Source organism: Coregonus lavaretus, assembly GCF_964263955.1.
Source record: "Coregonus lavaretus genome assembly, chromosome: 1".
In the NCBI taxonomy this organism is placed as follows: Eukaryota; Metazoa; Chordata; class Actinopteri; order Salmoniformes; family Salmonidae; genus Coregonus; species Coregonus lavaretus.
This window is the reverse complement of record NC_139988.1, coordinates 54,335,459-54,349,853: the sequence shown is the minus strand read 5'-3', so window position 1 is coordinate 54,349,853 and position 14,395 is coordinate 54,335,459. Positions and strand designations below refer to the sequence as shown.

The 14,395-nt window shown below is 43.5% G+C and overlaps 1 protein-coding gene across 1 annotated transcript in view; it reads right to left on the bottom strand.

Moving 5' to 3' along the window:
- LOC311126921 (vertebrate ancient opsin-like) overlaps nt 1–5,062 on the bottom strand; it is a gene marked incomplete at both ends in the record, with an annotated part of 42,659 nt that extends 37,597 nt beyond the window's left edge. The window contains one exon of the mRNA XM_084158628.1: nt 4,696–5,062. Coding sequence (XP_084014754.1) covers nt 4,696–5,062 — 367 coding nt within the window. The remainder of the gene's footprint in view (nt 1–4,695) is intronic.
- Between the last annotated feature and the right edge of the window lie 9,333 nt (nt 5,063–14,395).

The window sequence follows — 14,395 nt, the reverse complement described above, 5'->3', positions numbered from 1 at the left end:
CCTAGCCAGTCTCCAGACCTTAGTCCCATAGAAAATCTGTGGAGGGAGCTGAAGGTTTGAGTTGCCAAACGTCAGCCTCGAAACCTTAATGTCTTGGAGAAGATCTGCAAAGAGGAGTGGAACAAAATCCCTTCTGAGATGTGTACAAACCTGGTGGCCAACTACAAGAAACGTCTGACCTCTGTGATTGCCAACAAGGGTTTTGCCACCAAGAACTAAGTCATGTTTTGCAGAGGGGTCAAATAATTATTTCCCTCATTAAAATGCAAATCAATTTATAACATTTTTGACATGCGTTTTTCTGGATTTTGTTGTTGTTATTCTGTCTCTCACTGTTCAAATAAACCTACCATTAAAATTACAGACTGATCATGTCTTTGTCAGTGGGCAAACTTACAAAATCAGCAGGGGATCAAATACTTTTTCTCTTACTATTGGTTGGAGTCATTAAAACTCGTTTTTCAACCACTCCACAAATTTCTTGTTAACAAACTATAGTTTTGGCAAGTCGGTTAGGACATCTACTTTGTGCATGACACAATACATTTTTCCAACAATTGTTTACAGACAGATTATTTCAATTATAATTCACTGTATCACAATTCCAGTGGAGTCAGAAGTTTACATACACTAAGTTGACTGTGCTTTTAAACAGCTTGGAAAATTCCAGAAAATGATGTCATGGCTTTAGAAGCTTCTGTTAGGCTAATTGACATCATTTGAGTCAATTGGAGGTGTACCTGTGGATGTATTTCAAGGCCTACCTTCAAACGCAGTGCCTCTTTGCTTGACATCATGGGGAAATCAAATGAAATCAGCCAAGACCACAGAAAAAAATGTGTAGACCTCCACAAGTCTGGTTCATCCTTGGGAGCAATTTCCAAACGCCTGAAGGTACCACGTTCATCTGTACAAACAATAGTACGCAAGTATAAACACCGTGGGACCACGCAGCCGTCATACCGCTCAGGACGGAGACGCGTTCTGTCTCCTAGAGATGAACGTACTTTGGTGCGAGAAGTGCAAATCAATCCCAGAACAACAGCAAAGGACATTGTGACGATGCTGGAGGAAACCGGTACAAAAGTATCTATATCCACAGTAAAACGAGCCCTATATCGACATAACCTGAAAGGCTGCTCAGCAAGGAATAAGCCATTGCTCCAAAACCACCATAAAAAAGCCAGACTACGGTTTGCAACTGCACATGGGGACAAAGATCGTACTTTTTGGAGAAATGACCTCCGGTGTGATGAAACAAAAATAGAACTGTTGGCCATAATGACCATCATTATGTTTGGAGCAAAAAGGGGGTTGCTTGCAAGCCGAAGAACACCATCCCATCCGTGAAGCACGGGGGTGGCAGCATCATGCTGTGGGGGTGCGTTGCTGCAGGTGGGACTGGTGCACTTCACAAAATAGATGGCATCATGAGGAAGGAAAATTATGTGGATATATTGAAGCAACATCTCAAGACATCAGTCAGGAAGTTAAAGCTTGGTCGCAAATGGGTCTTCCAAATGAACAATGACACCAAGCATACTTCCAAAGTTGTGGCAAAATGGCTTAAGGACAACAAAGTCAAGGTATTGGAGTGGCCATCACCAAGCCCTGACCTCAATCCTATAGAAAATGTGTGGGCAGAACTGAAAAAGCGTGTGCGAGCAAGGAGGCCTACAAACCTGACTCAGTTACACCAGCTCTGTCAGGAAGAATGGGCCAAAATTCACCCAACTTATTGTGGGAAGCTTGTGGAAGGCTACCCGAAACGTTTGACCCAAGTTAAACAAATTAAAGGCAATGCTACCAAATACTAATTGAGAGTATGTAAACTTCTGACCCACTGGGAATGTGATGAATGTAATAAAAGCTTAAATAAATCATTCTCTCTACTATTATTCTGACATTTCACATTCTTAAAATAAAGTGGTGATCCTAACTGACCTAAAACAGGGAGTTTTAACTAGGATTAAATGTCAGGAATTGTGAAAAACTGAGTTTAAATGTATTTGGCTAAGGTGTATGTAAACCTCAGACTTCAACTGTATTACCCAATCAGCATCCTCTATTCCCGAGACTTCAGGTTCATTCGTGTAGGATCCCTATCATGGCAGGGAAGAAATCAGATAACATTGCTTTCCATCCTGACAAGCACTACTTTTTCCCTCCCTCTACCTTTTTCCTCTTGTGAAAAATATCCTTGTTGTCTGACATTTTATTGTGCGTGCATCTAAAACATAAGTGCTTTAAGATCTTTATGTCCCGTTGGTTTTGTTGCTAAGTATTGTCTGTTGTTGTATTTTGCCAATTATGTTGAGCTTGTTGGCTAGCTCGCGCGGCCACTAGCATTAGCATTTACACTAAGAATGCATTAGTACTGTATGTTAGCATGCCTAGTAGGTTTAGCCGTTTGTTAGCATTTGTCATTTGAGGTGATAAGCTATTTCCTTTTGTGTATATGTAAATCGCTCATGCTATGGTGTTTATAATATGTAGACATTCCTGTATTGCTGTTGTTGAAGTACTGGTCCACTAGCATATTTAGTAGGCAGATAGGCATATTTTCCTTCTGCTGGGCTAGAGTCTAAGTTTTTATTATCTCCCTTACAGAACCAGAATCTATGTCAGTTTCAAGAGTGGCGTGTGTGTATGTGGATCCTTTCTGTCCATTAAACCCCCCTAAATTGTAAATACTGTCTCCTCGTTGTTCTGGACGGACATTGCTGTAGTGGTAACTACCGGCCTGGAAACCAGCACCTGAGTTTATCTATTTTAATGGTCCTTCGATATTGTAACCAACACATATTTTACAACCATAAAAGGATATTTGGCTGTCCCTGTAGGAGAACCCTTTCTGGTTCCAGGTAGAACACTCAAAGTACCCTTTTGTGAAAAGGTTCTACATGGAACCAAAAAGGCTTTGGTTTTACTACAGGGACAGCGGAAGAACATTTTAATGTTCTAGGTAGCCCTTTTTTTCTAAGAGTATGTACAGTACCTTCAGAAAGTATTCACACCCCTTGACTTCTTCCACATTTCGTTGTGTTAGAAAGTGGGATTAAAATGTATTTAATTGTAAAAAAAAAACAAAAAAAAACATTTGATCTACACAAAATTCTCTGTATTGTCAAAGTGGAAGAAAAATTCTAACATTTGTAAAAAAAATAATAATAATAACAATAATAATATGTTGATTAGATAAGTATTCAACCTTTGGCAGCGATTACACCTGTAAGTCTTTCTGGGTAAGTCTCTAAGAGCTTTCCACACCTGGATTGTGCAACATGTCAAATTGGTTGTAAAAATTTTTCTTGCCATATATTTTCAAGCAGGTTTAAGTCAAAACTGTAACTCGGCCACTCAGGAACATTCACTGTCTTCTTGGTAGGCAACTCCAGTGTAGATTTGTGTTTTAGGATATTGTCCTGCTGAAAGGGCTCCCGAGTGACGCAGCGGTCTAAGGCACTGCATCTCAGTGCTTGAGGCGTCACTACAGACCCCCTGGTTCGATTCCAGGCTGTATCACAACTGGCTGTGATTGGGAGTCCTGTAGGGCAGGGCACAATTGGCCCAGCGTTTCCTAGTGAAATATAAATAAAAGGTGTATTCATCTCCCAGTGTCTGGTGGAAAGCAGACTGAACCAGGTTTTTCTCTAGGATTTTGCCTGTGCTTAGCTCCATTCAGTTAATTTTTTATCCTGAAGAACTCCCAAGTCCTTAACAGTTACAAGATACCCATAACATGATGCAGCCACCACTATGCTTGAAAATATGGAGAGTGGTACTCAGTAATGTGTTGTATTGCATTTGCCCCAAACATAAGACTTTGTATTCAGGACAAAAAATTAATTGCTTTGCCACATTTTTTGCAGTATTACTTTAGTGCCTTGTTGCAAACAGGATGCATGTTTTGGAATATATTTATTCTGTACAGGCTTCCTTCTTTTCACTATCTCAATTAGGTTAGTATTGTGGAGTAACTACAATGTTGTTGATCCATCCTCAGTTTTCTCCTATCACAGTCATTAAACTCTGTAACTGTTTTAAAGTCACCATTGGCCTCATGGTGAAATCCCTGAGTGGTGTCCTTCTTCTCTCGCAACTCAGTTAGGAAGGAAGCCTGTATCTTTGTAGTGACTAGGTGCATTGATACACAAAGTGTAATTAATAAATTCACCATGCTCAAAGGGATATTCAATGTCTGCTTTTGAAATGTTTAACCATCTACCAATAGGTGCCCTTTGCGAGGCATTGGAAAACCTCCCTGGTTTTTGTGGTTTAATCTGTGTTTGAAATTCACTGCTTGACTGAGGGACCTTATAGATTTTACATTTACTTTGAAAGAACTGCCAAATGCACTACAAAAGATGGATGGATTCCTTTCTGCTATGTATTGTGTGTCTTTAGTAGCTCAGTTGGTAGAGCATGGCGCTTGCAACGCCAGGGTTGTGGGTTCTATTCCCACGGGGGACCAGTATGAAAATGTATGCACTCACTAACTGTAAGTCGCTCTGGATAAGAGCGTCTGCTAAATATTTAAGAAACCAATCAGTCTTTGACTTTCAAACGCTATTATCTTGCTACATTTCGGTAATCTAAACAGCTCCAACACTGACACCTGCAGCAACTGTGCGGTTTCACCAGCATCCCAGGCTACTTATTCAAATACATTACCATGATCCATGCTGAACTTACCGAAATAGGTGACAGCAAAACCTTCCAATACGCAAGCCCAATTTCCAAGAAAAAAAAAACCTTTGGCATTTGTTAGAAAACTTATTGTTCCACCGGTGAGTGACACAAGGAAATCAGCAACAGATAAATTAACTATGATATAATTTAAGGGCTGTCTCAGCTGTTTGAACTTGTAAGTGGCCAACATAACAGTGAAATTTTCAAATAGAGACAGAGATGTTACAACAAACATCAAGGTAGCCAAAACTGCGAAATTCCAAGGTGCAAGGTGTGTTATTGGACCAGTGAACGGATCAGCATGTGGTTTGTAGATCTCTGCTGCCTCGTTATAAGAAACACCATTTACTGCGATTCTTATATTATCCATTGTCCATGTCAAAATAATTGCAGTTGACCTAAGAGTAAAATTCCTATTGCACTCGGGGGTTATGTAAAGGGTCTGAGATCTTGTGGTCCGTATGTCTCATTTACACAACTTAAAAAGCATTCGTTTGAAGGACTGGATCAACAGCCATTCCTTGAAATTGTTTGCATACTTTTCTTTGAGTAGGTTGAATTTAAGATCTTGATATCCGGATTTTGCATGAAAGGACATATTTTGGACCAAAGCGACGAATCCACAGTTATTCAGAGTTCAAGGATGTTCAAAGAATGAGCCTGTATCTACAAAAACAGCAACGGTAAACCAAAACCGCAAAAGCACTGCTGCAAATAAACAAACACTTTCTTAATGAATGTGTGCGGACCGAATCGGAGTCTTGAGAAGGTTTACCAGCAACTGAATAGGTAGGTGACTTATGTTGCCGGTAGTCGATTCGCTCGCAACAACTCGAGCGTCACTTCAGACCTGGAGGAAATGTAGCCCCAAAGGCCGGTAGATGGCGGTATTGAGTCGTGTTATTTTACGGTCCAAATGCATTGTATGCAGCCGGCAATACATTCGTATCCCTCGTGGACCAGTTCGTACCTAAAACATTCTCCATTCAGACTGTATAGGTTTCGATTTCCTCAACTTTATTTAATGGCGAGAAGGCGAAAAAAAACGCCATTATCCACCACCATGCTAGAGTGACTAAATGCTAAGCAAATCAAATCAGATGTTATTGGTGGCATACACATATTTTGCAGATGTTATGGCAGGTGCAACAAAATTATGTTTCTAGCTCCAACAGCGCAGTAATACCTAACAATACAAAACAATACAAATCCCCCCAAATAAAAAGAAAGGAATGAAGAAATATCAGGAAGAGCAATGTCAGAGTCCGGAATATGATAATCTGTGTTTTGTCCTATATTTTTATTTTTAATCCCAGCCCACCTCCCCTCAGGACACCTTTTGCCTTTTGTCCCTCATTGTAAATAAGAATGTGTTATTAACTGACTTGCCTAGTTAAATAAAAACAAATATATATATATATATACAGTGGGGAGAACAAGTATTTGATACACTGCTGATTTTGCAGGTTTTCCTACTTACAAAGCATGTAGAGGTCTGTAATTTTTATCATAGGTACACTTCAACTGTGAGAGACAGAATCTAAAACAAAAATCCAGAAAATCACATTGTATGATTTTTAAGTAATTAATTTGCATTTTATTGCATGACATAAGTATTTGATACATCAGAAAAGCAGAACTTAATATTTGGTACAGAAACCTTTGTTTGCAATTACAGAGATCATACGTTTCCTGTAGGTCTTGACCAGGTTTTCACACACTGCAGCAGGGAATTTTGGCCCACTCCTCCATACAGACCTTCTCCAGATCCTTCAGGTTTCGGGGCTGTCGCTGGGCAATACGGACTTTCAGCTCCCTCCAAAGATTTTCTATTGGGTTCAGGTCTGGAGACTGGCTAGGCCACTCCAGGACCTTGAGATGCTTCTTATGGAGCCACTCCTTAGTTGCCCTGGCTGTGTGTTTCGGGTCGTTGTCATGCTGGAAGACCCAGCCACGACCCATCTTCAATGCTCTTACTGAGGGAAGGAGGTTGTTGGCCAAGATCACGCGATACATGGCCCCATCCATCCTCCCCTCAATACGGTGCAGTCGTCCTGTCCCCTTTGCAGAAAAGCATCCCCAAAGAATGATGTTTCCACCTCCATGCTTCACGGTTGGGATGGTGTTATTGGGGTTGTACTCATCCTTCTTCTTCCTCCAAACACGGCGAGTGGAGTTTAGACCAAAAAACTATATTTTTGTCTCATCAGACCACATGACCTTCTCCCATTCCTCCTCTGGATCATCCAGATGGTCATTGGCAAACTTCAGATGGGCCTGGACATGCGCTGGCTTGAGCAGGGGGACCTTGCGTGCGCTGCAGGATTTTAATCAATGACGGTGTAGTGTGTTACTAATGGTTTTCTTTGAGACTGTGGTCCCAGCTCTCTTCAGGTCATTGACCAGGTCCTGCCGTGTAGTTCTGGGCTGATCCCTCACCTTCCTCATGATCATTGATGCCCCATGAAGTGAGATCTTGCATGGAGCCCCAGACTGAGGGTGATTGACCGTCATCTTGAACTTCTTCCATTTTCTAGTAATTGCACCAACAGTTGTTGCCTTCTCACCAAGCTGCTTGCCTATTGTCCTGTAGCCCATCCCAGCCTTGTGCAGGTCTACAATTTTATCCCTGATGTCCTTACACAGCTCTCTGGTCTTGGCCATTGTGGAGAGTTTGGAGTCTGTTTGATTGAGTGTGTGGACAAGTGTATTTTATACAGGTAACGAGTTCAAACAGGTGCAGTTAATACAGGTAATGAGTGGAGAACAGGAGAGCTTCTTAAAGAAAAACTAACAGGTCTGTGAGAGCCGGAATTCTTACTGGTTGGTAGGTGATCAAATACTTATGTCATGCAATAAAATGCAAATTAATTACTTAAAAATCATACAATGTGATTTTCTGGATTTTTGTTTTAGATTCCGTCTCTCACAGTTGAAGTGTACCTATGATAAAAATTACAGACCTCTACATGCTTTGTAAGTAGGAAAACCTGCAAAATCGGCAGTGTATCAAATACTTGTTCTCCCCACTGTATATATATATATATATATATATATATATATATATATATATATATATATACAGTACCAGTCAGAAGTTTGGACACACCTACTCATTCAAGGGTTTTTCTTTATTTTTACTATTTTCATCAAAACCATGAAATAACACATATGGAATCATGTAGTAACCAAAAAATTATTAAACAAATCAAACTATATTTTAGATTTTAGATTCTTCAAAGTAGCCACCCTTTGTCTTGATGACAGCTTTGCACACTGTTGGCATTCTCTCAACAAGCTTCATGAGGAATGCTTTTCCAACAGTCTTGAAGGAGTTCCACATACACTACCGGTCAAAAGTGTAAGGACAGACGCTGGGAGACGAGAAGCAAGTACAGGGAGTGAACATTTAATATATACAGACATGAAACAAATGTATTATTATTAAATAAAATTTAATTATTATTTAACAATATGCAGTTAGCCTATATAGTTAGCCTATGTAACGTTTCATATCAGACTTTAAAAACTCTAGGCTAACATTATTAGGATAGGCTATATGCAACATTTTATAGTGGTAGGCCTATTGCATGAGGAGTTCAAACCTTTGACAATTGTTGAATGCTTAAAGGTAGACTCAGCGAAATGACGTTGCCACAGGCAGCACCGCAGATATTGGGCTTGTTCAACATTGCAGCCGATGGTGCAGGCGACAGCCAACTGACGGATCTACAAAGAACCTTGCATCATAAATAATGACTCGTTATTATTTGTAGATCAATTTACCCATGATACATTACGATTTTGATCCTCTCGAATATGGCTATTGAGATGAGCAAGATGCAAGACTCTCACACAAACAGTATCTGCGCATGTGCACAGGTTCGCTTCACACTGTTCATAGCATGGTAGCCAGGGCACCAAAACAGCAGAGAAGTTGAGCTTCAAATTGACCCACTATGCCAGTGGTCACCAACCTTTTCTGAGTCAAGATCACTTTCGCAGTCAAAAAGCAAGCCGAGATCTACCACTCAGAATCTTTTTTTAAAATGACTTAAAAAAGCTTTGATAACAAAATAGATCAGTTGGTGTAGCACTTGCGAGGCAGCACAGCTGAGCATAAATTGAAATAATTTGCAAATAGTTTGCTTTTTTATTTTACTGGACTGATGGTACCTGCATCTGATGGTCATGGTGCTTTTAAGACAACTGGGAACTCTGACATTTTTTTTATGTCAAATCATGACGTCAGTGATCTTCAGGTCGAGTAGTCGGAGCCCTGGAAAGATGCCTGATTTTACAACTTGGAATCCCGAGTTGGATGACCGTTCAAAACGATTTTTCCCAGTCGGATCTCGTTTTTTTCCCCAGTTGTCTTGAACGCACTCCGAAATTTCCGACTTTCCAGTTGTTTTGAACACGGTATTAGTCTCAGCGGAGGGAGGGAGAGAGTGGTAGAGGGTCCACCTCTCACGGCCCCTGTTCTCTCCTTTCTTTCCTCCGGTGAGACTGACCAGAGAGAGTGGACACCTTCTACCAGGTGATGGCGAAACTCGAGTCGCACCGCATCTGCCTCATGCCCAAATTCATGTTGTTCTTATGACCAAAGAAAGTGAAATATTCCTTGATATTAAAATAGAGACAACGAGCTGCTACTACTAATTCATTGCAGCGCGAGTGGAAGTAGAGAGAAGCCATTTTATGTTTTGTAATAGTGTTGAGTAAAAACAGTGTTGACAGTGCTGAATAAATTTTTTGACATGAACTCACTCATAAAAACAGCATCTCTTTGCTGTATTCTTTGACAGTCTCTCTGATAATGTTTTGAAAAGTTATGAAATCTCACATAGTATCAAACTTTGCGGTGGCCGGTGTCATGAAAGCTGTAGGCACAGTGATTTGAGCTATCCGATTGGCCAGCATAGTAGGCGCACTTGATCTCCCAGACAAATTAAATGGTTAAAAATGGGAATACTTTGCCAACCCGGTGTGCAAGGCTTCAGAGTCCAGCAGCGCAACACACAAAAAAAAGAGTGCAAGCTTTTATCGTTGGCTTTTCTACAGAAATGTTTGGTGATCGACTAGGAATGCATTGAAGATCGACTGGTTGGTGACCACTGCACTATGCTGTTCACTTTCTGCATCCACGTCATATCGCTGAGTCTACCTTTAATGCCAGTAGCCTATAGCCTAACCCAAACTATTTGTTTTCTTACTGAAGATAGACTGCCAAGCAAACATAAAACAGTAGGCCAAAAAAAAGGGTATTTCTTCCTGTGGTCATGCTGTTTCTATTTGCTATTATTAGAAGCCAGCTGTCGTCAGCATACAGAAGCATTGTGAGGTCATTTTTGAAGTCTTAATAGATTTTCTACAGACTTAATGATTGTATCATTGTTTGGCATAATGACTTTCTTATGTCAGCCTGACCACTTTAAACAGACATAGGATATGTTGTGTACATTTGAGTCCCTTCATTTAGTATGATGTTATGTTACAAATGGAATAGTGTTCTGGAGACTTAAGACATAAACTAAAGTCAGGAGGTTGGTCAAGGAGGATAGGTGAGGGTATACCGTGACCATCTAGCAATCCGAAGGTTTTGTGTTCGAGTCGCATCGGGTACAACTGTAGCATTTTAGTTAACCCTTTTACTAACCTTAACCTATAGGCGGTGGTAGCCTATGGCTATGGTTTGAGTCATTCACAGAGGATGCTGTCAGAATTATCACTTATTATAGTAAGCTACTGTTGTCGGAACCTGCTGTCAATATTTTGTAATCATACCATTGAGGTCAACGTAGTTGTCATTCAATTATTCGTTTCGATATCTCACATTACGGATTCACTGGAATCTCAGAAGCTCGAAAAACCTATCACACTGGTCTGTCAGAGACAGACAGGTTGAGTTGCGAATGAGGTGAGCCCCTCATTATAAGGATTTACTCGCCTGCCCTCTGGTCATTCTCACCTATCTTCCTCACGAAGAGCCTCTAAGCTTTCCTCAGCACGACTGGATCTGTTTTCCTGTTCAACTGTTTGCAGGTGTGCCACGAGGTTACGCCGCCGAGTGCAGGTTTGTCAGCTTTTGTATTCTATGTTGGGTGACTTTACTGAAGGTTTTCGCTGTCGGTAAGAATAAGCTTTTTCTTCCCTTTGACTACTGCAGTAGCTAGTGTCACATGGCTAGCTACTGAGACTTGGCTAGCTTAGCTGTAAGGCTTAGCTAACCTGGCTAGCTCGCCGCAAGGCTAGCTATCCTACTGACTAGCTTTTCTACCTGGAAGTGTAGAATTACTAGCTCACTCTCTCGTTTAGCTCAACCCCCTACCGGGCCGTGTTGACTAGATCACCTGTCCTAGCTTCACCGCTTATCGGTCAAGAGCCATGCTTTTGTTTTTCCCAAGACTAACAAAGCGCTAGCTTCCTTTGGCTAACATTGTGCTATCTAGCTCGGCTAGCTACGTTCACATTGTTAAAGGATTAGCTTTTCTCCGACAAGCACTGTGCTAACTAGCTAAGCTATTAGCCCAAGTGGTGAAGACACGTTTCACTTTGTTCTCAGATTAACTGTTTTTTTGGAGCCATGGAGCCTGCTAGTTTGGCCGAAGGGGCACCAAGCAAGGCCCCGGCGCCTGCCCCAGCACTAGCCCATCCGTGTCCATGCTGGACAATCATATCATGCAAGGACACGCACCCCCTGTGTGTCGTCTGGCTTGGTCTTGAACATGTGCAAGCGGCATTCGATGACCCCCAGTTATGCGCCCATTGTAGGGATTTTCCTGCTAACACCCTCTGTCGGAGAGTGCGCAGAGCAAGTCCAGTGTGGTTCGTGTCCGGCACTGCCTTCGAGCAGGGAGACTTTCTCACAGACCCAGCCCTCATGGGCCAATGTCTAGGATGGCTACCCTGAGGACCTTCACCCACTCTTCCAGGGCTTGGCCCCGGCAGAAGGGAAAGGGGACCTTGTCATCGACGATGGAAGATGACAGATATTCGCTCATCGATGTCTGCAAACGGGTATTGGCCAGACTCAGCATTGAGTAGCCTGAACTGGAGGGGGTGGCAGTGCAGAGAGGGACTGGTATGATGGGAGGATGCTCTTCTCTCGCACCTTCCCAGGCAAGCATCTCCTCTCAGCCATCCCAGCTTGCGTGGCGGAAGCAAAACGTAACTGGGACAAACCCTTAACCTGCAATGTCCAAACCAGAATTTTGCCAACATGAATGTCAAGGACATGGAGGAGCTGGGCACTTCCCTCCCTGGTAAGACGGACCGCTTTTCCGCGTCCATCTACCAAAAGGTCTACGTGTCTGCCGCACGTTCTGTATGGGCCTTGAACTGTACGTCTCTACTGCTGGCCTACCAGGCCAATTTGATGCTGGAGATGCATAATCTCCTAGCTATCGGCATCTCTGAGATCTCTGTCTTCACACACCTCAACCTCCGAGCCTCCAGAGGTGCCATTCAAGGCTGTGGTCATGCCATGAGCCTTGCAGTGGTGGAGGAGAGAGCCTTATGGCTCTGAGAAAGCAGATTTCCTTGACTCTGTTATCGAGCCGAAAGGAACTGTTTGGGCCGGCTGTCGCTGCCATGCGGCAGAAGTATGAACTTTGAAAGGAGGATGAATCCTTTAACTTCTGCCTGCCCCGTAGACCCGGGAACCGTGGCTACCCGGCCTACCCCTCTACAAGCCATTTCTTTGTGGCAGGGCGAGAGCAATTTGCTGGCACCAGGGCCTTCCACGTGAAGCCCCCAAAGATGCTGCGAGCATCAACCCCACTGTTAGTATCCCCAAACCGGCAGAAAGTGGGGGAAACGGTCCTTCACTGCAGCCGCATCAAGGTCCCACCCAGCTGATTCCCCTACGTGGAAGAAGGGGCGCCTGACCTAGGGATACGCCCCCTGTGGCAGAGAGGGGCAGCCAACAGTTCACCCTGTGTTCTGGCCTGCCACCTCTCGGGTGGAGCACATACTTCCCCCCATCACACTGGGGAAGAGGCACGTCTGTTCTCCTAGAACCCTTCCCTTTGTGCAGCGACCCATTTCCATGTGTTCTCTCTTAAGGAATACGGAGGGAATTCACTCTACCCCTGACTGCCCTCCGTATCACGGCGCTACTCCCGGCTCTTGTTCAAGCAGCTGGGGCAGGAAGGCAAATTGCCAGTCACCACCAAGCACTGTCCCCATTTTCCAGTGTGTCAACACTGCCTTTTCAGTAAAAACAGTCTCTGCTGTATCCAGGCGTTATGCCAAGGACACAGAGCAAAAAGGGCAAGTCACTCCATCGCCACCAGAGGGAGCTCCGTTCAACGTGCTGTCTCGCTATATTCGTGACTGGTTCACATCAGGAGGTTTCTAAGGTTTTCTTTTCAAGGCACAGCCACGAATTCCTTGCTGTCCCATTTGGGCTAGCACTAGCTCCACGAACGTTCAGCAAATGTGTAGAGGCAGCTCTCACACTCCTGAGAAACAACGGGCTGAGAGTCTCCGCCTACATAGAAAATGACATGCTTTGCTCCCCATGCCGGGACCAAGCGGTACGAGACACGACTTCCCTTGTAACCCACCTCTCCAAGCTAGGGTTCAAGAACAATCAGATAAAGAGCTGTTTGGTGCCAAGACAAAGAATAGAATGCCTAGACAACCGTATCGTGTCGTTCCGAAAGTGCCTCTCCCTGTTCCACAGGGGGCGCTCGATCATGTTCAGAACGTGTCTCTGAGTGCTGGGGTTAATGTCATACACCATCTCAGTAGTACTGCTTGGCCTACAGAGGATTACAGACTTCCAGCGCTGAGTGTTTGCCCAACGTCTGTGTACACGGCGTGACCTCAATCTTCAGATTAAGGTGACCTCTGCATGTCTCTCGGCTCTCTGTCACTTGAAGAGCCCCTTGATCTACGTTCCTGGCACTCCCCTAGGGACAGTGGCAAAGAGGAAAGTGGTAACCACAGATGCGTCACTCACGGGATGGGGCGCAATTCACGAGGGGAATGCAATAAACGGCGTGTGGACCCCACAACTCTGCATTGCTCACATAAATTACCTTGAATTGCTGACACTGTTTCTTTTCCTGAAACACTTTCTACCCTCCCTTTGGAATTGTCACGTCTTGATCAGAATGAACAATATGACTGTAGTGGCATACATCAACCACCAGGGTGGCACTCGCTCCCTGCGCTTACACAGACTAACCGTTAGGATTATTCTGTGGAGCAGCGCACACCTACTGTCACTATGCGCGACTCATGTCCCGGTGTATTAAACCTAGGAGCAGACTTATTGTCAAGAGGGAATCTCCATCAAGGGGAATGGAGACTCCATCCCCAAGTGGTGAAACAGATCTGAGAGAGATACGGTCAAGCATCCGTAGATCTCTTCGCATCGCACTGCTCTCTGTTCTTCGCGCTAGCAGGAGATGCACCACTGGGAGTGGACGCGCTAGTACACCCTTGACCAAGGTTGTTGTTTTACGCCTCTCCTCCTCTAAGCCTCATACCCCCACTCTAGTCAGAGTGAGGGAAGAAGGTGCATACCTCATCTTGGCAAGCTCTGGATAGCGGATTTGGATGTGACAAGCCTGCCTCTCAGAGTCATTGAGACTATCCAGAGTGCCAGGGCTCCTTCTACATGCTCACTGTATGGAAACAAGTAGTGAGTTTTTGAGTTTTTGGTGTGACCAAAAACAGATAATTCCTTACC